The 23,510-nt window shown below is 39.6% G+C and overlaps 1 protein-coding gene and 1 long non-coding RNA gene across 5 annotated transcripts in view; one reads left to right on the top strand and one right to left on the bottom strand.

Annotated features, from left to right (window-relative positions):
* Positions 1 to 12,760, bottom strand: part of MTAP (methylthioadenosine phosphorylase) — a 32,006-nt gene extending 19,246 nt beyond the window's left edge. Inside the window, exons 1-4 of one of the 2 annotated variants that reach the window (XM_065046259.1) lie at positions 12,533 to 12,760; positions 9,082 to 9,168; positions 2,711 to 2,769; positions 191 to 358 (exon numbers count right to left, since the gene is read on the bottom strand). In XM_065046259.1, the coding sequence (XP_064902331.1) occupies positions 191 to 358; positions 2,711 to 2,769; positions 9,082 to 9,168; positions 12,533 to 12,760 (542 nt within the window). Of the gene's footprint in view, positions 1 to 190; positions 359 to 2,710; positions 2,770 to 9,081; positions 9,169 to 11,789; positions 12,275 to 12,532 lie in introns of those variants that run through there. The other variant, XM_065046258.1, reaches the window with a different exon arrangement.
* Positions 11,977 to 19,516, top strand: LOC110364754 (uncharacterized). Of its 3 annotated transcripts, none has more exons than XR_010469012.1 (3): positions 11,977 to 12,146; positions 12,269 to 18,173; positions 19,201 to 19,516. It is a non-coding gene; the product is annotated as an uncharacterized LOC110364754 (long non-coding RNA). The 3 variants fall into 3 exon arrangements; XR_002423736.2 differs by lacking the exon at positions 19,201 to 19,516 and having other exon boundaries at positions 12,269 to 12,402; positions 13,665 to 16,483; XR_010469013.1 differs by lacking the exon at positions 19,201 to 19,516 and having other exon boundaries at positions 12,269 to 12,402; positions 12,825 to 16,483.
* The last annotated feature ends 3,994 nt before the right edge of the window (positions 19,517 to 23,510 follow it).

Raw genomic sequence — 23,510 nt, 5'->3', positions numbered from 1 at the left:
TTGTATCATCATCCCTGTTTCCTATAATGTCTTCTTGCATGAATCTCACTGTTTGCTGTAAGAACTGAGGCTATCAACTCATTCCACAAAAACTTAATTTAACATTAACTTATTATTATATGGTTTAACCCCACTTGCCCCTTTTTTTCCCCAAAAACTAAGAACACAATTAAAAACAAATGTTACTCACCTGTCAATGAATTGGTCAATTATTACAAGATCACCAGGTTGTATTTCCTCTCGTAATGAACCACAGGCAGTAGTCACTAAAACATGCGAACAATTTTCTTCTTTTAATGCCCAGATATTGGCACGGTAATTGACATTCGATGGCATAATTGTATGATGTCTTCCATGTCTGCAAAGATACATGTTGCAAGAGAGTAAAATAAATCAGACTGAAATTCCCTTCCTTCTCCCAGGTAATGAGACTTCCAGAAAAACTTAAAAATATTGGAAGTGAAACTCACCATTTCAGCTATCTCCAGTGTACCTTCTTTTCCTAACTGTATTAAGGTTCTCTCACTATTTAAGAAGTACTGGTGTAGTTTTGTCTTGAAATGCAAATTTTTTATGTTCAAGACTGTAGTGAAAGAATCTTGAAAACACAATCCAAATATATTTTAGCATCTTCAAGAGTACAAAAAAGCACTCCTCTCCCAATTTTTTAACTCAGTTCCATTGATTCTGAAAACGCAGGTGTATCAAATTAAATCTTCCATATACTACAACAAATTTGTAAGATTTATATACACCTCTACAAACTTTATGCTCAAAAGTGCTGTTTGTATCCTTTCACCCAGAAAAGAGTGGCACATCACAGGAAATTAAAAACAGAAAGAAGGTTGTCATCTTTCTGAAGAAAACATCAGAATCATCACATTTTTCTCTTTGCTCTTAAAATGATCTGACAGCTTTCATAAATCAGAAGGATGACATTACACTGTTACAGTATATTTCTTCACCAAGACAGGAAATAGTTAGTCTTACAAGCACATACTTTCATGTTATCTCTGTCATCACTACAGAGGTACCTCACTCTCATAATGATTAAACACATTTGAAAATTATTTTCAACCACATAAGAGGAAAGAAGGAACTTAATTTCCCAATTGATTCTTTCACAGAGACCAAAAGGTCTTAAGAACTTGATCAACTGGGAACTGGGAGTTGCACACAACATGACCAAGCACTGTCAGGGAGGATTCCCATGTTGTCACTAGCGATTCTAATATGCTACAAGGCACACAGATCTGTTGTTTAATGTTGCGGTTGTTGTCATATTCTTCTTCTAGAGTATACAGGCTTTTTTTCTTTTTTTAATTGGTCATTGACAAGAAACTCTGTTATTTTTCCCAAAACACAAAGTGAAGTTGCACATACCTTAGCCCTGAAAGTAAACTCGCAGGGTTCGTACGTGAATGGTCATAAATCCCAGTGAGGACATAAACCACAGCTGAGTTATTCAGCCATCTGTAGCCCAAGGCCTACTTTGATACAGCACAGCTATGAGATTTGGCTTAGCACTACATTTGAGAAAATGAGAAAAATGTTGTCCATGTGTAACAAAAAACATGAGCAAAGTCCATGCAAGATAAGTGAAACCACAGACAGTAGTGTGGTTGCAGAGATGGCAATAGTCAGCAGCTTAATGGAAAAATACTGGCATGAAAAGAATCAGGGCCCTGAGCGTACCATTGGATTGCAGTTGCCCTGGTCAGTCTCACCCTGGGCCTCCACCCAAATACCCGGTGCCTGTCGGCCCAGGTGCTCTCACCTCCAAGCTCAGGCCCCAGCCCTTGCTCCTGGCCTTGAGCTGTGTCACAGGTGTGCCTGTCCCCAGCCCTGCCTCCTGGATGGCCTTCAGACCTAAGCTGTAGTTTATCTCCAGACCTGTTCTCTGGGTGGACTTTGGACGCATGCTGCAGCATTGCCTCCAAACCTGTCTCTGGCCCTGTCCCCTGCTGCTCCTGCCTGGACTCCCTGAATGGATCCTGGACTTGATTAACCACCTTGACTTTCTGGGACTGCTGATGGACCCTGTTATCGACACTGGGCTCTGCCTGTGCTGCCCAGATGCTGAGAACTGTGTTAGCAGTCTTACGTTTAGTCTTGCGGTACACTTGTCCTAGACATCCAGTTAGATTAGTGTGGAATTGCCATGCACTCATCTGCAGATCTTGCTTCCAGAGTCTCTTCTGAGTAGGTAAGAGATATCTGAACAAAAATAACTCAGAGAGAGTGAACTACGTGGGATGCAGCCTCCTAAGCAATAAAGGTAACAGCCAGAGGACTCAATAATTAAGGGAATTATTTGAAAGAGTCTACAGTGGTACCAGAGACCTAGTCCATCTGTAAACAGGCAATTTCCAAGTTTCACAAAGGAAATTTGCAGAAACAGGGAGCAGATGGGTTACTGAGGTTACCAGACAACACCTACCTAGCTACCCACCAGAACAGTCAGTTCTAACCAGGGCAGCACCCTGACTGGATTTCTCTTTCCTAACTTAAATGGTGTTTTTACGACTCTCAGTCCATGCAGTATTGAATTTCTTCAGGAAAAAATCCAGACTTCTGCTGGACTTTGCTAGCAACTCCATAGAGCAAGATGAAATCAGACTAAAAATTCAGTTAATCAAATGTAAAAGGAAAAAACTTTTGAGAAAACTTTAAGACACATAATACAAAGCCCCTTAAAATGCTCATTCACCTTGCCAGTAGCACACAGTCCACATTTTTTATCTTTCCCAATATCAAGGCATCCGATGGCTGCAAAACAAGCAAATAAGAATGAATGATAACCTGATAATCACAATAGAAACCTTATTTGCTACTTAAAAATAAGCAGGATAGTTAAGAAAGGAAATGCTGGTTACCACTGTAGTCTCACATTTTCTTCAGCTCAGAATAAACCAGTAGTTTGATATGGCTGATTTGCAACAGTCTAGAATTGGAAGATCAAACTTGACACCAGGATTATCACAATTTTTCTGTGTTCATACCTCAATATTGCCCTCTTTATGTTAGGGTTTGAAACAGTAATACTTTCAAATACTTTGCAACAATATTTGAAACAGTGTTATACATACATGAAAGCAGCAGGATGTAAATGTTGCCTTTAAATTGCTTAGCACATCTCACTCTTTCCTGTAAACTTCGGTTGTTTTTTGCTAAACAGGTGCCATTCCCTACTAGAAGCCCCCCCTCAACAGAAATCACATTTAATCTGTTCCCCTCCCCTCCCCTCCCCTCCCCTCCCCTCCCCTCCCCTCCCCTCCCCTCCCCTCCCCTCCCCTGTCTACCATGACCCCTAGCTCTCACTTCATGTTCTAGACCCCTCCAACCCACCCTTCGCTCCCCTGCAGCATCCTGACAAACTCCCTCTTCCCTGCTGCTGCGAGTCCCGCTTTCGGAAAGTGAGGCGTGATATGACAGAGAACTGCAGGTACACTGGTGGCGGAAGCAGCGTTGTATTTAGTCAGCCCAGGGACCAGGAGACAGCACACACTCTCCTCTCGCAGTCACATGATGAGAACGTGCGTTCTTCCTGACTAACCAGCCAGCCAGAGCATTTTGGTTTTAGCTGCCCAGCTGGGACACGTGCCGTGCCCTGTAGACAGTCACGCCGCCCATGTCGGGCAGCCCCCAGGTCACCAAATGCCACCACAACAAATTAACTGTGCTGTGGGCTGTGTTCTGCACCTGGGATACATGTATCAGGGATCTGAAATACACAATGCTTCCAGCTTCCCTTTTTCTTAAAAAATTTCTCTGTTTAGATGCTGAACAGCATTTGTGCTGTTCAGAACTGAGTTCAGAACTCACTATTTTTACTGAGTGTAGAAGAAACTGTAAATAAGCTGGAAGCCACTCTGTGCCAATCTCCCTTTCTGTGCCCTAGGATTTAAAGCTGAAATAGGTATTAACAAAATTACCATTTATTTACTGATCACAAGTTTGTTAGTGTCTAGACTCACACATTTGGATTCAGAATTGTTCTGTTGTCTGCTACTTGATATAATTTTCTTTGTATTTTAATGCTAGCTGCAAGATTTCAATTTTCATTCAGTTTTATAGCTGTTAATTCTATGACACACATGAAAATCTGCAGAGATCTAGAATAAAGTAACATAGCTGCATCTTAGAAATACTAAGTTCTAATAAAACTACCACTTCTTATTCCCTATTGCACAGCTCTTTTTGGCCATTTTTAATGTGAAATATCTTCAAAGCAACATAATTTACTGAATCACCTAGGTTTAAATTCTGCCAGACACAGATTCACCATTTTTTAAAATAAAGGGAATGTTCCAGAAAATTTATTTTTAGAACTGCAGTGTATTCTGACTTCTTTTAAAAGAAGCCCCCATTTAATATTAACCTATTGACATTTAAATGTTTAATTTATTCACCTTACTTTATGTATACTCTTCTGAACCAGACATGGCTTTAAGAATGAAATTTCACACAGGGTGAAAGCCTTGCTATCTAGTTGCGAAGGCATTTTGGTGTTGGAACATCACATAAGAATGACGTTCCACAGTAATTAGCATACAAGGTTTGTTTGTTTGATTGTTTGTTTTTTCTTTAGAGTTCTCTACAAAACACATTTAGGGCGCCTTCCAAGCTTGAATGACCTTCTTGCACGTGATTGCTAGAAACACGGCAGAGAAAAAGATCTGGAACAAAAAATGGACTGCTAAATGATGAGCTGACAGCTTAAGAATTTGCAGATACTGCATCATGAGTCATTAAAAGAGAGGAGACAAGGATAAATCAGTGTGTGCAAAGTTATAAGTAAGCGAAAGATAACAGAAATTTCAAACTGTGTTAACCATGTAACAGAGCCAGTATATGTTTCTCTTCTACTCTCCTTCTCCCACAAGTTCTTTCCAGTGCTGTACCTCTGTACTGTTATTGTAGTTGTGGTCGGAAGCTTTGAAATGCTGATAAAATAATATAAACAGCCAATGGAGCAATCTGAATGTAAAGCTTTAATAAAGTATTTTAAAGCAGAATTTAATAAAAGGGCCAAGAAAAAGTTCTCAAACATTAAGAGTTCATACACATATTTATCTACTTCCCCCTTCCACAAAATCCAGGTCAGATATATATATTACTCAGTGTTGCAAAACAGAAAAGGAAGCAAAGAACCATGGGCAATTAACCCTAAATTATGACAGTAACAAACAACTGAAATAAATCCCCTTTGTCTGCAACATAAATATTCATGAAGTATTGTTCATGTGATGCTTACAGAACTCATTTTTTCCTTGGTCTTTCCTCAGAAGCAAGCTGCAACAGAAAATACCCTGAACAAGCAAAATTAAAATCTAAGGAAAACCTGAGATTGAATAGTATGGTTCCCCAAGCCTTTATTTAACCCGTAATCTTGTTTAGGAACCAAAATATGTAAATCACTTTGAAGAGGCAGAAGAGGAGCTTGAGTGTTATGTCACATGGTTTTCCTGACGCAAGCATATAAAGCTCCTTTGCAAGGTGGAATCCCCCTGCCCCACTTTGTTTGCCAGATATATATATGACCAAAAAAAGAGGAGCACCTAAAATAATTTTCTAGAAGAGGAAGTTATTTTGCTGATTCGGGAAAAAGTGATTCAGAACCAAGTTCTGTCATCCAGAAAGTAAAACAATCCAACTGAAAGTATTTACTGAATAAAGTTTTACTAGTAGGTTCAAAATTCAATTATGAGGACAAATGCTGTTGCAAGACATCTCCTCATCCTATAAAAAAACCAATATTTTCCATATCTGGAAATGGAATGCCAAAAGGTTTTAGGGTGTTTTCCATGGAATACCAAATTTTTGATGCAATGAAAATGGAGGAAACAGACAAGGGAAAAAAGGAGGCTGGAATATTAACAGCTTTAAGCATATTCATTTTTTAAAAAACTAATCTGCTGCATTTTTGCTTGTATTACTTGAAAACTCATGGGAGGATAAATGCCAGTATAGAGAATTGCAAAAATTCTCATATTAGTTTCCTTTAAACTTTTCCATATTTCACCTGAAAAAAAAATCCCCACATTCCCATATGATCTAAGATTAGGTATTAAATGATTGTTAGGATTCAAAAAGGCCAAAACAGAAGACAAATAAAGGACTCTGTACAAACAAAACCTATGTTATTATTCTGCTTCTAAAAGTACAGAAACAACATTAAGGAAACATCTATTTTGCTGTTGTCAGATGTCATATGTGTCAAGGAACATCACCAGAAAGGTCTTCAGCTAAAAGCTTTGTCCTTGCCAAGAAACTCAAGAATTAAAAAACAAAATTTAAAGAAAGTAGAATTGTACACTTTGCATTTTTGCAGTATAGAATTAAATGGATGTACATTTTTTAACTAAGCCTTTTTTTTTTCATTCAGACATTTTCATTCTTCTTAGTTTTGGTTGAACTAAATAGGCTTCCTGTTGCCTCTCTAATTCTCTCAGCAACTAAAAGACCACAAAGTTCTGAACAGTTTATTTAGATTGAGCCCTTTACCTCTTAAACTTTGAGGCAGATTCTTTCTCCATTGATATCACAGCTCTATGAAAAAGCCTCTTTATGGAAGAAAATGCCCTATTTGGTTTTATTTCAGTAACGATCAAGAACATGACACACCTTCAGAAAAAAATAGTAACATAAACCACAAACTTCTAAACTTTTCCAAGTACACTTAAAAAAAACTTCTCATTTGCCCTTTCCTATTTGGCAATAGCTGAATATCTCTCATCTCCATTGTTCCACAATGAGAGAGGCAAGCTATGTAACACCTTCCTGAACGCTAAGTCTCAGCAGCAAAATAAGCAAACACTGATTCATCTAATGATACCCATTAAATTTATAAGGTTTGTTTCTGCTTCAATTGAAGTCTATCAACTTGACCCACTCAATGCACTTTATGCCACTTTAACTTGTGGTCTAAGCCTTACAGAGTTGCTCCATGAGGACAAAAACTGCATTCAAACACTGAAGTTAAAACAATTCTATTCAGGAGTGAATCTACATGAAACGATCATCAGACAGAGTTCTTAGAACTTCAGAGCTACAGGCAGAGAGAGGAAACACAGGCCAGCAGTGGTAAGGACAAAAGCTCACTGTTTGGCTGTACTCCCTTTCACAGACACAGAAGCTCCACAAAATTGCAGTTTTCCATCCAGGGCAGCTTAACAGTGCTGGTTCAGCTCAACAAGCTATATAGAATCCACGCTTGCCTTCCTACCGTGACATCTCAGTTATATCCCGTCCCCCCATACACAGATACAGAATATTCACAACTTTGTCTTTAAGTTGAGACTAAGCTGAATACGAAACTTAGACATAGTCAATCCATCGATCAAGGTTTCCCACAAACCACACCACATAATGGAGGTTTATTTTCCCCTATTCATGTTGTATTCTGTGAAGGACACAGGAAAAAAGTCAGTAGCTAAAATGCTTCCTAAATGAAATTTTAAAAGCCTTCCGCACTGACCAAGGGATGGTAGAAGATTTTTCAACTCCCCTTGTGCAGAAGCCATCCTGAAGATTCTCCTACTCTTCTCAGCAATACTAAATCCTCCTGTAGGCCACCTACTGTACCTTAGAATCTGAGCTACCCAGATCTGTTGCATCCCAGCACTGTGACAGAGCAGCCCCACAAATGCTGTGCTGCCACTGTTCCCTTAACTCTGAACTGAACAGACCCCTGTGAGGGAGGTGAAGAACTTTTCATCCTTCCTGGATAGAAATGCTTCAGTTACTATCTGCTACAGGCATACTGCTATTTTTGCTTTGTGAGCAGTCTCCAGACACAGCCAGGCTGTGACCATCCATGTGAGAGTCAGTCCGCCACAGCGCTCAAAAAGTAGGGAATGCAGTGGCAACTGGTTTGGTTTAGCCAGTGGATTCTACTTCAGACCAATGCTGGCTACTGTTTGGAGAGTGGGGTACAGAAAATGCAGGAGGCAAGTTCCCTTCATTCTCTTGCAGTTTGTTAACAGATTTTGAAGGATGGTGGTAAAGTCAAACTTATTTTCCTGTTTGTTTTATCCTGCCGTAATCTTTGTCTCCTTCCCCTTCTTGAATGGTGTGCACACAAACTCTGCTTGCTCTTTATACTCTTAAGCCATTTTTAAACTCCTCAAACCATTTTCAATGGAGGCACAGATTCACAGCACCACAGTGCCGAGCTTTCTGGCAAGCTTTTACCCATAAAATGGCTCTTGCTGCTACATGCCAGATATTTTCTTGTGTGTACACTACCTTATATCGGTAAGATTAATAAGATATAATTCTGATTGCAATTATAAAGTCGCCAGACTTTCCTGGTCTTATGACATTACAGAATTACTAAGATCCAGTTCTTCTGTAAACTTCCTGTGTCAACGAGAAGCTCTCTCCCTCTTGATTTTCTGCCTATAACACTCTCTTACCCTTTGTCTTGCCTGTTCCTACTGTCCTTGCTCGGGGCATTATCCTCCACAACACACTTGGCACTGTGTACAGAGCAACACCTCTATCCTCCACTCCCTTTTGCTGAGGAAAAGAGTTGAAGCAATGTGAAGGAGAGTAGGCCAAGACTACCTGTGCCACAAGAAGAGTTTCAGAGGTTCATTTTCAAATCAGTTTCAAATTATGTGGTTATAAACATGACTGTGGTGTCATGCTTATACCAGTGGTGATTGGTACGTAAAGCATAATTCAATGGTTAGAGGGAAAACGGTGGCCCATATACCTCAAAGGACAATATTTTGCAGTTCATAAAGTTCCTGAAGTGATCTGACATACATTACAGGTCATACAACAGCACAAATTTGAAGAAGAGGGTTTAACCCTCTTGACTGCAGATTCAGAACTAAGTTGGTAAATTCAACCAGTCTACAAATGGGAAGAGGTATAGTCCCCTTAACACATAATCTTTGTAACACCTTATTTCTACAAAGTAAGAATCACACACTACATAGCAGCTAAAAGGAAACAGTCTTGTGACAGTACCTCCTTTATGCATTAACAGTCTGAAAATTCTTAAAGCTCACAAACATATTTAAAAACAGAAAGTCTCAGTAATAAAAAAAAAACATAGGTTATACAGACCTTGCCATAGGGAGTATCAACATATTTTTCTGTTCTTCCTTCCAAGATATCCGGATCATCCAGGCCAGTTCCACCAATAATTCCAATCTTACATAGAAAAGTAAATATTAGTCTTCTTGAGATTACACTTCATTTAACAGCATGTCTGAAAAACTTAACAGGCAGTTACAAAATATATTTTCTACTTCAGACAGGGCTAGACTATAGATCAACAAAACCTAATATGCTCAGCACAGCTTTCCAGAAAGGAAATTTCAAATTACTAATAATTTAAACAAGTGTATTTAATTTGCCCATTTCTTACACTGTGATTCTCCCCTTTAAAGATACCAAATGAAAAAAACAGTGGAAAATGCACAAAGATGTGCTGATTCATCACTTATTCCTAGTAGAAAAATGAAGGCTGTTATTTGGCAAAGCTGCTAATGAGTGAGAAATACCTGTATAAAGCACATTATAACAAAGGCTTTTTCTTTCTATGGGGAAAGACAGTCCTACACATAATTGCCATACTGAATACCGGGTATTACTATGTAGTATTATACATACAAAATAATATCTTTTGCAAAAAAAAAAAATAAGAACATTTTTGTACTAACTTGCCAAGATCTAGAAACTTCCTTGTTTCTGAAAATAATCTCTGTACAGCTTCTGAAAAGGAGGACAGCTCAACAGCATCTTCACAAGTGAAATAAAAAGAATCTGCCGACAATTTCATCTGCTGTGAGCGCTGCTGGGTTTCTTCACATATTTACAATTAGGTCATCTGTAGCTAAGAAGATGTAAGTGCTCATTCAAACTTCGTTTGAGCTGGGTCACTAATTGTCTCCTGTGCAGGCACACTGGTGTCAAGTGTTATTCAACTCACAACCCTTCCCTAAGTAGAAACCTAACAGACTCTTGCTCCTCCTACTTTTTTAATGAAGTCTTTTTCAGGTACTTTTCCCCCAATTTTTTTTATTGAATTGACTAACAGTTTCAAAGCATAATGGAAATGGAGAAGACAGAGCAAAGCAAACGGCCACTTAAATAAAATATATTGTATTTCCTTAGGAAATCAGGCTAAAAGTCCTATGTTATGTTTTGATACAACTTACAATGAAGCAGCATGAAGTGACTCACAATTACCACCTGTCATGCTTTACTAATCACCATTTTCTTGTTCTTGCTCATTGCTCATCTGTTCTAGCTCTTTTGTAAAAAAAAGGGGGAAGAAAAATGTAATTTGAAACATATATTCTCACTGAGACTAAACTCACCTGTGATTTCATATTCTAGCTAATGAAAAGTGCATCTGAATTTTCCTGGTTCTAGTTCATGATTGAAAAGTATCTTGGTTTTGTTTTTCTAGTGATAATTCCATTTTCAATCAAGACAAGTTTTCTTTTGAGGCCAGAACACTTCAGTGTTTTGGATGAAATGGGTAATGTCAGGCCATTCACAACCTCAGGCTTAGTAATGGTATTTACAAATAATGTCACCATTTATCACACAGAGAGAAAATGCTACCGCTTTTCTTTTTTTCTCCAGTGCAACCAGTTGTTGCAAAGTTTGCCTGGCTTTTCAGCTGAAGAATTCATATCATGGCTGAGCTGTTTATTACTGAAAAAAATATAGGGAACCATTCTGGCATGACTTAATACTGCACAGTTTCATCATTTTTTAGTATTTTTAAAGACAGAAAATTTCTCAAGTAAAAGCTCCAGACCCCAATGTACAACAGTCCTCTTGCATAACACACACCCAACTGACTCTTACTCTAGCTTTTTCTCAATTTTCACATCCATAGAGACCTCACTTGTTCAACCACTACATTAACTGGCTCATCAAGCATTTTGTTTCAAAAAGTAGAGGCTCTGTGGTCTTCAGTACACATGAAATGCTTATCTGAGAAAGGTTTCCGTAAGAGATGCTGTAAGCGCTGATACACTGACGTAGTTTTAACAGATCTCGCATTTCCTTTTGCTGCCCCCGCGTGGAGCACGAGGAGTAGTGCAAGGGGAAATACCAGTAAAAATCCACTAACCGCAACCCCGAATATACTCAAGCCTTAGGCAAGACCTAGATCAGTGGAGTCAAACTGATTTTCGCCGGGGGCCACATCAGCCTCGCGGTGGCCTCCAAACGGCTGAATGTAATCTTCGGGCTGTATAAATCTATACATATGTAAATTGATAGTAAATTGTTTGCACTAGTATCAATGGGTCTATTCCCGTGTTACTCATGTTGCTTATTTATCACAAACATTCAGATTATGATTGTTCATGAAAATCCTGAAAATTACATAAATTTTAGGACGAATAATTTTTCGCCTTGATAGTAACGTAAGAAGTGTGCAACAGTGGTGCCCGCCGGGCGGGAGAGAGACCCCGAGCGGGTGAGGCGGCGTCCGGGGGGAACACTCGGTCCGGCGCAGCCCGCCATGTTGCCCCTCTCCCGCCTGGCACCGCTGAGGGCCGCCGAACTCCCGCCAAACTCCCGGGGCAGCTCCCGGCGGGAGGGCGGGGCCGAGGCGAGGCGGGAAGGGAACGGGAAGCAGCGGCGTGGCCCGCACACCCCGCTCCCGCTCCGCACGCCCGCCCGCAGGCGGCCCGGGACGGGAGGAGGCGACAGGCAGGGAACGGATTGAGGTTGGCGGTGGTGGGTGCCGCCTCCCGCCGCTACCGCCGCCTCCTTCCCAACCCTTGGCGGCGCGCGCCCGCACTTACCTTCACGGCGGCGGCGGCCATGTTGGCTGGAGGAAGTGGCACTCGGCCAGCCCACTGGTGCCGCGTGTCGCCCGGCCCCGCCCCGCTCCCGCGCGCCGGCACCGCAGAGCGGGGCCCGGCCGGGCCTCGTCTGGCGCCGCTCGCTAGGGGGCAGCGCCCGCCCGCGCTGAGCGGGTCTCTCCGCCGAGACCGGCCCGAGGACGCGCAGGGCGGGCCCGGCAGCGCGGCAGCCCTGCGGTCCCGGTGGGAGAGGCCGGGGTGCCCGAGGACTCCGCTCCCCGGGCCTGAGAGACCGGTGTGCGGGTGCGAGCCCGGTGGCAGCTGTTTTGTCACACGGCTGGGGTTCTTCAGGAAGCGGTTAGAAACACACGATGCCGAACGGCTTCTTGGAATGGAACCTGGTTTATCGCGATTTTGTGTCACAGCATACAGCATAACTGCTTTTTTTTTTTCCCCACTTCTTTTTTTCTCCCCCACAGGATACCTCCTCTCCCGAAGTGGATATTGCCACCCCCTTATTTCTGAGTATTTCTGTTAATATGCTGTTCCTGCACGTCACCAGTGGCTTCATCAGAACATCTCCAGCATGATTTTGGAACATCCCTGTCGTCTGGTCCGTAAGCCCTGAAATGTTTTTACATCCTTGAACTGTATCCCCATTGAAGGTTTTGATACTTTTTCAAAACCTTTCGTCTTGGAAATACTTTTGTTAAATCAATGAGAATGCTGCTGTGTTTAAATACCTTTTGAAATCGCAGCCAGGGTACCCATCCTGCTTTATTTTTAATACTTCTGATCTGCATGTTTACATGTGACTTTCCAGGACTCTTCGCTGGCCGTGTGCAGCACAGTGATGCTGCAGCTGGTGGCGTGTAAGTCATTTTCTTAGTCACGTTGCAGTTCCGGAAAAAAGTATTCCACAAATGTTGTGGTATAATACAAGTAATTTGCCTACTTAAACGTGTAAGCATGTGCTAGTGCCAAGTATTGGCTTGGTTTCTCTGAAAAGTAACTTTCAAATGGTCCATATTTCAGCCGGACCACCTACTGTATTTGTGGAGACGCTGTGGTTTACTTAACATGCCCCAGAATTCGTCAGTTTTTCAACAGAGGGTGGAACTAAACACGGCAGAATCCCTGGATCACCCTATAAAATAGTGACATGAAGCAGAAAGTGCTTAGTCCTGAATTGCAAGAAATGGCAAAACGAGACAAAAATTCCAGCTCTAACCTATGTGAAAGTTTCCAATTTATAGTATTTGTATCTAACAAGAAGAGTTTTAATGTGGTTTAAATTACATGTGTTCCTTTCAATATTCAAAAATTATTCTAAGAACAAACTGGAGCATGTTTTAGAAAAAAAAAAAGAAGAGTTCATTTTCTTTTTGAAGTACACATATATAGAAAGTGCATATATTTAGCTCCCCAAACTAAATACAGCTTTAAGTGATATGAAAAGGTAAACGTTTTATCATCATGTGTTAATAATTACAGTTTTCCTCTTAATGATATTTTTCTTGTTGCCACATCCCATACATTTAATTAGAACACTTGTTTTAACATAATAACATCTAACATGTTGAGAAACATGAATAGTTTTGATATATTTATGATTTATTACTATAGATATTAATATCAGCTGTAGAGCTTTCAAAAATAGCCAGTATTTAGTTAATTGGAACTACTTATTTTAAAAAATATTTGTAGTAGCTTTTCTTTAAAGCAACTTTATGTGTCGGAGAGACCTCAGCCATGCAGACATGCCATTCTCACGTGCCACTTGGTGCTACCTCTCTCTGTTAAAAATGTCAAATACCTGCTAGTAAATGCAGACTCCGATTCCTCACTGAACGCATGTGCTACATTTTGTTGCAGCTGAGAAATCTGCTGAGATCTGTGCGGCAGTTCATTCTATACCAGAAAAAGGATATTCCTAACAAGGCAGTAGCAGCTAATGTGCAACTTGTGTTTCAGCTGGCATTTGCTCTCTGTGCAGTTTTAAACACTTTGTCCTCTTGTCTTCAGTGCATGTGAGAAATCTTCATGCAAAGCTGGGATGTTTGTAACAGGGACTGAAGACTTCTTGCTGCAGTTCAAAATGTGAGACTGTACTGATGACACATGCATTTTGGAAAACCATGGTTTAATAAAAGGAGAAAGAAGGACAGGGGTGAAGTTACGTGTTAACTTCTCCAGTGTGGTGCAGTGTAGTCGTAATACCAGATGAAGGCTGAAATTTACCTTATTTTCTCATTCTAGGTTGACCTTTCTGTTGAAGGTGCATGTTCCACTTCCAGTGCATAGAATCTTTGAGTAAATAATTTTTGCCAATTCCCTCTGTTTAATTCTACTATGATTTTCCTCCATTGAATTGCTTATAAAAAGCTGTGACAGTTCTGTTGCAGTATTCATCTTTTACCACAATCATGTGTAATCTGTTTGCTTTTCTGGTTCTACTTTTTGCTTCGTTTTTAATATGAGAGCTCATTGAAAATATTCGGTATTTGAACTCTCAGTGGCCAGGAGTTAAAAGAGTCCTTTCTTACTCCCACTTAAAACCTGTGCTGGCTGTTCCTGTGGGAGTTTGAAACTGTAGCTGCCCAGAGAGGAGCCAGCTTTCCAGCTTCATGCTTGTGGACTTTCTATACTGTATGTATTTTGTAGGAGTATTACTCTATATAAAGCTCTATGTATGTCCAGGATAAATCTGAACACAGCAAGCAGAAAAGCCTGTTTGTAGTGAATTGTTAATGACATAGATACCTCAAGAAATGTTGAGCTGGAAGCTCAAAAGAAGCTTCATTAGATGCAGTTTCTGAAGTTTAGTCTGAGCCACTGTTTTGGCACATTTCAGACAGTGGGGGGACAGTTTATATTCAGAATCAGAAAAAAGATCTGAGAAGTTGTATTCTTGCAGACAAACTAAATACCTTTTGAAATTTAATACCATGCTAATTTCAATTTAGCAGCTAAATAGTAAGGAAAACCTGTATCAATATGAAATTTTGCACTTGAGTGAGCTCATTGTACATCAACAGCTAGTGAATTCTGATTACTCCCACCGACGTATAAGTTAGGTCAAGCCATACATGGATTTAAACCATTTAAACCATTTAAACTATTCAGTAACAAGTAAGAAATAATGCTTAGTTAGATACACATTTTAAAATTATTTCATTTATGTAGACAATATGCTTTTGGTAACTCAATTTTGAGTAGCTCAAAATTAAAATCCTGTTATAGGTCTGAGAGATGGAATCTGGTTTAGTGACTGTTCAACAGGAAACTGTAATCTAGAAATTCTTAACAAGGCATCTATCATTGTGAGCAGTCAGCTTTCTATAGCAGCCATTTGTAATTGGAAGCAGGCAATCAACCACCACCCCACCAAAACCACCACCATAATATTCAGGAAAACTTCCTGAACATGGATTTTCACATTTTCACTTTGTACACTATTAAAAAGACACAAGTTACACAATTACTAGAGAGGCTGCAATTTCAATTCACAATCCCATTTATGACATTATAGAAAACCTTGAAATAAAATGGTACCTTTGTGTTTTCCCAGATGGTCACTTTGTACTTCGTATTCTAAAGAGTGGAATGTAGATCCATTTACCTGAATAAAAAGGAGTCATTTAGTGGAGTTTCATTTCATTATTTTGAAAATAAAATAAATGCACAGTGACTTGGAGTTCTCCTGCTTTGATTTCTTAGTATTTCAGGTGTCTTATGGGCAGTGTGTCCTTGGTGTAAGTTAAATAATGCACAAGAACTAAGTTTCATTTACACCTTGCACTACTCAAAAATACAAAAGAACCTTAAAATGGAAATAAATAATTTATGCACCAGATTAAAGCTCTTCAAACTTGAGTGTAAAGTGTAATTTTTTTATGTGTCAAGACACTCTTTGTGAAGAGTCCTTATGTAGTCAGTAGGTGAAGACCCTGTCCTTAGAAGTACTGATGGGAAGGTCAGAAAATTCAGGGTCCCCACAGCTATCTAACAGTTTTGATTATGTGCCTGGCAGAGTTCTGAAATTTTGGCCAAATGAACTGAAATGTTCTGGCTTGTATAAGAAGCACCTTAATTACACAAAGAGTATATTATTTAGTTAAATATAGAAAACAGTCTATGTGTAAGATGTTAATTCTTCACGGTGTAAATCAGGGTTGGGATAAGAGAGTTTAATGTGGTCAGATAATTAGGACATAGTGACCCTTGAGTTTTAATCCCTTTTCTGACATCAGATACTTTTGTGTATTGAAGTAATTTAAATTCTGTCCCTCCTGTAATGTCATGATCCTAATGATAATCAACCTTAACTATGTTTAAAGGGGTGCTCAGATTAGCTAGGTTGTTTTTGTGAAAGTGCTTTGAAGATGAAAAGCACTGTGTCAAGGTAAAAGGTCTTATTATTTTTTTGTTACAACAAAAGTTACTGTAAAGAAATAAAAGTGCTGTGTACACGTAGCTGAGCTTTGAGTTGCTTTAGCTAATGTTACTTCAAAGAAACAACAGTGGGATTGAAAAGAGGGGAAAATAAAGGCTCAGTCATGTCAAATTTACCTTCTGCATTTGTTCGTGCAGGACTTGGTGTCCAGAGCTCCCATTGCACTGTACTGCTTGTAGACTTTGTTATTTCTGTCCTACAGATTCACAAAATAAATTTCAATAATGCTGGAGTTCAAGGAAGAGTGTCCTCTGTGTCCTTCTGTATCAGCCAAGAGCTGACCCAAAGAGGAAGCCTATATTTACCATATGATCATACCATGAAAATATCTTTCTCTTGCAAATTCCATGTAAATTTTATGTTTTCTCCTGTAAACTGGAAACAATTTGTTGGATCCTGTCCCCAAAGTAGTAATTTAAGATTTCAGCTGACTTCAGAGAAAAATGAATGTCTGTGTTTGGTGTGCAGACTAATATATTTTAAGTATAAACTGCAAGACTACTGCATGGAAGCATCCAAACGTCATGTTCGGGAATATTTGGAAGCCTAAGTTTCCAACTGTTTATTACAATCCACCACCTAGAGTTTAGTGCTTCTACAGCTCTCTTGTGGAGCAGAAAGGTCTGTGAACTCTCAAAAGCATGCCAGCAAAAAGGCTAACTGATAAAGTTCAAGCAACCCTTATCAACAGCTAAAGTGAAGATGTCTCTCTTTACATTGACGCTGCTATGGAACTGTAACACTTTACCTTGGTCCATTCATTTGCTAAATGAACAGTTGGCTTTTCCAACATTTGCAATAAGTGGAAGTATCTTCAAGGGACCATTTTAGTAACGCAAAAGCACCAGAAAATCCCTTCCCTTTTTCTCGAGGAGGAACCATCAAGAAGCCAACCACATCAGTTTCAAAGCTGTGATGTGTTCCTTGAGCACTAAATAGCCTTAATGAGGTAAAGATTGCACAGTACACAGAAAGAGGAACTCTGCCAAATGCAGGTGAGGGGAGGAGAATTTTTCAGCTTACAGATAATTTACTGATGCAGTATTTTAGAAAGCTTTCATGCAAAGAAACGCACATTGTATGAGATCAGGTATATAAACTACTACAAGATAAGATAGTCAGGTCCAGGACCTTGACATTTGACATTACTGGCACAAGTTACTTCAGAAAATAAAATCCATACTGCAATTAAGCATTATATGTCCTCAAAAGTCCCCATTATCTTCAATGAGGCCACAGAAGAAAGACAACCTCAGATCATGTAGGAAATGATTACAAAAGATGAACATTGTATGAATTAACATCTGCACTGGTCTGCTAGAATTAGAAGTGTGTGCGTCTCCCTAATACTGCCCCCATACCAGTTAGTTTTTGTGTATGAAGTACATGAGTGCATCTGTATCACCTGTGCATAGAAGTGCTTATACAATTGATCTAGGTAGCTATAGTACAAGGTACCTCTTCTTGCGGCTCTGCTGGAACTTGCTTACCTACCACATGCTTCTACTTCCAGCATTTTTTTTAACAAAGCACATTAACTTACCTCTACATCCATCACACAAATATAAAAAAAGGAAGAATGAAAAAGACTGGCATAAATTTTCCTCTGGTTTATGTTGAAGTGTAGTTTTTCGAACCCCAGCCACATTTTGTTTAGCCAAGAATCCACTCTGACTGCTTCTTCACTTCAGGTGCCTTCCTTGGCTCTGCTCAGGCATCACTCCTGTATGACTTTGATGACTAAGAGTTATGTCCGGGTGAATGTGAGCTGTGCCGCAGGGGCCTGTCCCGGCAGCAGTGTGACTCAGAGGCTCTGACGCAGATTGCCTCCCCGCTTCCTCCTGGCCGCGGGCGGGCAGGTTCTCACTGCTGGCCCGGCGCATCCTGAAGCTGGTACATGCCCATCCCGCGCAGTCCTGCTGTGGACGGTGAGTAACGGGAGTGGGGCCAGAGCTTCACCTCCTTCGTGCCTCTGCCTGCTCCCATTAAGTGGGCTTGCAGTCCCATTTCTCTGCAGTTAAACCCCTGGTCTGGTAGGTCCCTGGCAGAGGTGAATGGGCATGTGCGCATTTAATGCTTCATTCTAAGCTGGTCCTTCTGGCTTACATCTGGCTACACGTGCCAAATCAAGCTCATACTGCTCTTCACTGTGAGTCCATTGCAGGTACAGCTTACGTGCTTCAGCAATGTGATTTAATTCTAGCAGTGGAATAATTCCTTTTCCTTGTATCAGCAGCTTCTTTGCTAACGGAGCCTGTGCAACAACACTAGTTAAGCCTTGATGTATATGCCACTTTCTAGTTCATAAGTTTTAAACAGCAATTAAATATTAGGTCCATGTATGTTACCTGAAAAAGAGAAGTTTTATATGTCTTGTTGCCATCTTGCCATCTTCCAAAGTAATGAAAGAAGCTTGAGCTAAGAAGATGGTGACTTTAAAAAGTTTAATTCAGTAACTATTGTAAAATATTTGGAGTGAAGCTAAAGAGGTATTTGAAAGTTTATACCTAATACTTTAGTTGGTTTCATTACAGGGTGTCTAACACAATGTAGTAAGAGGAGTAAAATAAAATCCTTAAATTGAAGGACATATTACTATGCAGCTTAGTAAAATGACAATGCTTTGAACAAAGACTTTATGTCTGCTGGTATCCATTATGTGTATGGCATTCATCTTATTGTAGTAGAGAAACATGCAATATTGTAAATGTATTTCTCCTAAAAACACACAAATGAGATGGGAAAATTACTTACAGATGATAGGTTGAAGTCTTGGTAAAGATAGAGGTCAGGGTGTTGGAGTACTTAAGATCTCAGCTGGTGCTCGGGTCTCTATGTAGGTGATCAATTGATGGGGAGAGCTGCACAACTCATAATGAGATCAGAGTATTCCAGATGCCAAGAGAGACATCACCCAGAGCTTGCAGAGTAACTTCTGTGTTGTCCCTGCTACAGGCTGAGTCATTTGGGAAACCTGAGCAGGAGGGCAGTGCAATCGTCGCGAGTTCTGCGTTGTTCATGTCTGCAAAGAGAAGAGAAAGAATTTCCCCAAAAAAGCCTTTTCCAGGAGAATTCTCTGGGTCTCAAGTGAACACAGAGGTGCATCCTGAGACATCACTGCCCAGGCATCTGATTCTTGTCCAGACTCAGACACAAGGAAAATAAATAATTGATTGTGACAGGGAATCTCCATCACATGCTCAGGTGACAGAAGGAGTTTTCAGAAGCTGAAATTTTGTCTGTGAATAAAAGGATATCTTCTGAAAATGTATTTTCTCCTGTTTTCTGATTTAAGAAGAGTATATTTATTTAACAAGATCATATTTTTCTAAGCAATTAATATAAATCCTTGGAGGAAGAAGGGGGAAGGGTTATGCTGAGGTAACTGATTTGTCTTGTTACTATAATGCATTATCAAAATACTTTCAGTTTGAATAAGCTTTAGAAAACTGTCAAAAGCTGTCAGCAGTGTAAAACCTTGCAGCCATAAAGAAGTTTCATGTGTTAGTTGTTCTGCCATAAGGAAAAAGCAGGGGACTAGAGGAAAAAGTGCACTGCACAGATACTATGTAGACCCCTGTAAGGACGTTCTAAAGGGCCTGTGATTGGGATTTGTGCAAAATTAAGGAAGGACCACATGGTTGATGAGCATTTCTTGGCAGTCCTGAAACAGGACATACCACATTTTATGAATTTAGGTAGAAGCTAAAAGACGAAAATATTGCTGGAGGGTGCATTATAGAGCTGGGGTACTTCAGCTGCTAGATAAGGAAACATCTAAAGAAGTAATCCTTAACACCCTATTTAGAAAGTACTTAAAGTCACTGCCTTTGGTGGGGCTCTAAGAAAACCATTTTCAACCAGTGTGTAGGAAAACTGCTTCCACTACAACAGATCGCATGATCCCATGACTCATTTGAACTGCAGAAAGTCGACTGGGAAAATAAAGAAAGATTGGCAGAATAACAAAATAAATATAAATCGATGTGTGAGCAGGAAGGACACAGTGCTATCCTGTGTGGGTGTACATACTGATGGTCTGAATGTGCTGCCTACTATTGTTGTGAGAAAGGTGCTAGTTCAAAAAAATGGCAGGAGAGAATTGGGGGCTTTGAAAAGGTCTTGGCAAAGATCTTCTGACTCAGTGGGAGCAGAATAACTTCAAGCCCATCTGAAAGGCAGCAGTAAGTGCTCCTATGACTTCAGTATTAGTAACAGCTGTGTCCTGGACTTCTGAGTGAAGTTAGCATTGCGATGATACCTTTTTATCTAAGACACAGAAAATAATGGCTATACAAGAGAAAATACCAACAAACTAGAATACACAGGTACTCTGTCTAGATGCTTTGTCTTGATTATCTGATTTATTTTTCAACTGATATTCTTGTCAGGGGAATTTCTATTTAGTTGTCTGTATTAGTCAGTAGGTAACTGTAAAGAAAGCAAACAAAATATTCTTAACATGAGTTGATGTTCTGCATTGTTTGCACGCTGATGTCCTGGCCCACAACAGAAAATGACAAGGCCTGTGGAAGCAGAGTGCATCCTGGTTCCCCATGAAAGGGTCTTTGCACCACACACAGGGGAGGAAAAGAAAGAAGCTTGTGATCCTTGTAGACAAATATAGCCACTTAATAGCTTTCAGCCTTGACATTCCTCTACAAAGAAGAACAAGGAGGGAGATGAGGATAGAAAAATTTTAAATAATGCTTAAGCTTCACATACTTATTTTAGAGGATTTTCCTAGAGAGAATTTGACATATTTGGCCAGTCTGCCTCTGTGTGTACCTACACACTCTTTTCTCACCCCCTTCGGTTAACTTCTGACATCACTGTCCAATCTCAGTATAATCCAGGAGGGAGAGAAGTCTCAAAGATACTGATTCCTTTAAGATACGTGAAAACATGTGTCTGGGCAGAAAAGAGCCAGTAAATAATTGTCTCCTTCCTGCCTCTTCTTTCAAATGAAAAGCTAAAAACCTGTCGTTTTATTGTCCAAGAGAAAATCCTTCTGAAATATACTGGAAACCAGGCTTCAGTGTTTCTGCTACTCAGATGGCTATATTTATTTTTTTAGTTAGTTACGTTCCAGTCAAAGAAGCAACTGGGTACCAAGACATATTTTAATAATTCACTTATAAGTGTGCAACTGAAATAAACCACATTAAGCTGAAGTCAGGAGCAGTACGTGCATGGTCTCATTAAGAATTGGCATAAATGCTCTGAGCAGATGGACCTGTTCGGTCAAGTTCAGTTTTAGAGAGGTGCTTCCCATACAAATTCTCTTTAGCCTTTCTTGACAGTGGTAATCTTTTTCATCTCTGCAGGGTGTAATGACTGGACAACATGAAAGGAAATGGAAAGTCTGGAAAACTCATTTCTTACTGATTTAAACCACAGGCTGAGAGACACTTGAAGAAAAAAATTATCCTTGGGCACAGGTGTGAAGATTTATGACATTACTTCTCTATTTTTTTAATAGCATGTTTTATTCCTTTTTGTACTTTTTTCTTTCTCTTTCATTGCAAAGCTTAGATAATATATTCCTATATTATTCTCATTCTCCTTTGTTTCTAGGCTTCTGCTTTTTCCATCTCATTCTGTCTTCCCAACTTGCTTGATGAATTCTTCCATCTTTATTTAGAGGTTTCTGGGGAAAACAAACCAAAGCAAAACAAAAAGTAAAAGCCCAAGAAACTTAGGAAAACCCAAGTCTTCTTATAACTGTTTGATGTCACTGTACCTTGCCCTACTTCCATTGCAGTGGTAAATACATATGTGCAGCAAATTTTCACCAAGAAACTATATACTGGAATAAGTTTTAGCTTGTATTGTTCATGGGAACAATTACCGATAACTTCATCATTCTGTGTTAATACTGTGTTGATATTTGGTCATATTGAATCTAAATAAATAACTCACTGCCTGGCAAGCTTTCAGCCAACTTATCTTGCAACATTTGACTGGCTTTCTAATCTGGGAAATGCTTCTTGTTATTAAATAACAGTTTTTCTGACTAGGCTGAAGAAATGGACTTGGAGTTCCATTTAAATATGCTGTCTGTCTCTCCAGTCAGCTGCCAGTTGTATTGCTATATCACAATATTACGTTAAGCAGAATGTGTAGCTTCTGTGGCTGATCCATTAGAATTTGTTGATAAAAGTCTGTAAAATGTAAGAAATTGTTATTATTCATAAATGTGCGTAACAACATGTTACTTTGTGCATGAGCAGAAGATCTCTTCTAAGGAAAACTGTTCCTTAAAAGGAAATTGACTCATATATTGCATTTTGTTGTTGCAGTGTTTTTCTTTTCTTTCACTCAAGACCTAGGAAGACGATCATCAGGCTAAAAGAAAATAATCCGAGGAATAATGTCTTTGCTTCACATTTAAAAATGAGGCTTTTTCTAGTCAGGATATTTGTTATAGGGTAATTTGAAAAAATGTTGAGTGATTCTCTTATTATATGACCAATAAACTCAGTCATTTTTATTTTGCTATACTAGAGCAACTCTTCTAGAGAAGGGCTCACTTTAAACACGAAAGATGACAAAATTCCAGGCAAATTTGAAGGCAATTGTTGGACAAAATGCCTGGTTATAACACAGAACAAAACCTCAGCAGTTAATTGGCTCACAACTTACTCACTGGCTAAATCTAAGATATTTAGAGGTAAATGGGTGCCTAACACTCATACCTAGATGGTGGATAGTTACAGGGAAGTTAGACATGTTTGGGGCTTTGTAAAATTAAACATACAACCATTCAGTATTAACAGACCTTAAGGGAATTTCAGAGTTAACCGTAATACTACTTAGTAATGATAACATGCCTGTATTCCTTATGCTAGGATGACAGTTTATCAAACAGACACAAACCCCAAATCCTCCCAATAAATACAAATAATTTCCCATCTATTCAGACAAACATGCCACATAACTACCATTCATTTATGAAGCATCATTAGACTACTGACATCAGCCGTTCAACGCACGTAGGCAAAGAATTAAATGATGCATTAAGGGAAATAGGTGGTGTGAAGAACTTAAAGCAGGTTTTTGGACAGATAAATACAGTATAAATGCCATGGTAAAGACTTGTGGTAAAGAGGCTTCAAGCTGTCTGATTCTTTAGTACATAATTTGGTGTCATGCATATATAATGGAGATAGAGACCATTCTTAATAATAGACTACATTCCTGTGGGCAAAAAGCAGCAACATTATGTGAAGCCTTTTGAACACAGTCCATCGAGTGCTTGTAGA

Source organism: Columba livia, chromosome Z (assembly GCF_036013475.1).
Source record: "Columba livia isolate bColLiv1 breed racing homer chromosome Z, bColLiv1.pat.W.v2, whole genome shotgun sequence".
NCBI lineage: Eukaryota > Metazoa > Chordata > Aves > Columbiformes > Columbidae > Columba > Columba livia.
This window is presented reverse-complemented; position numbering and strand designations above follow the sequence as displayed.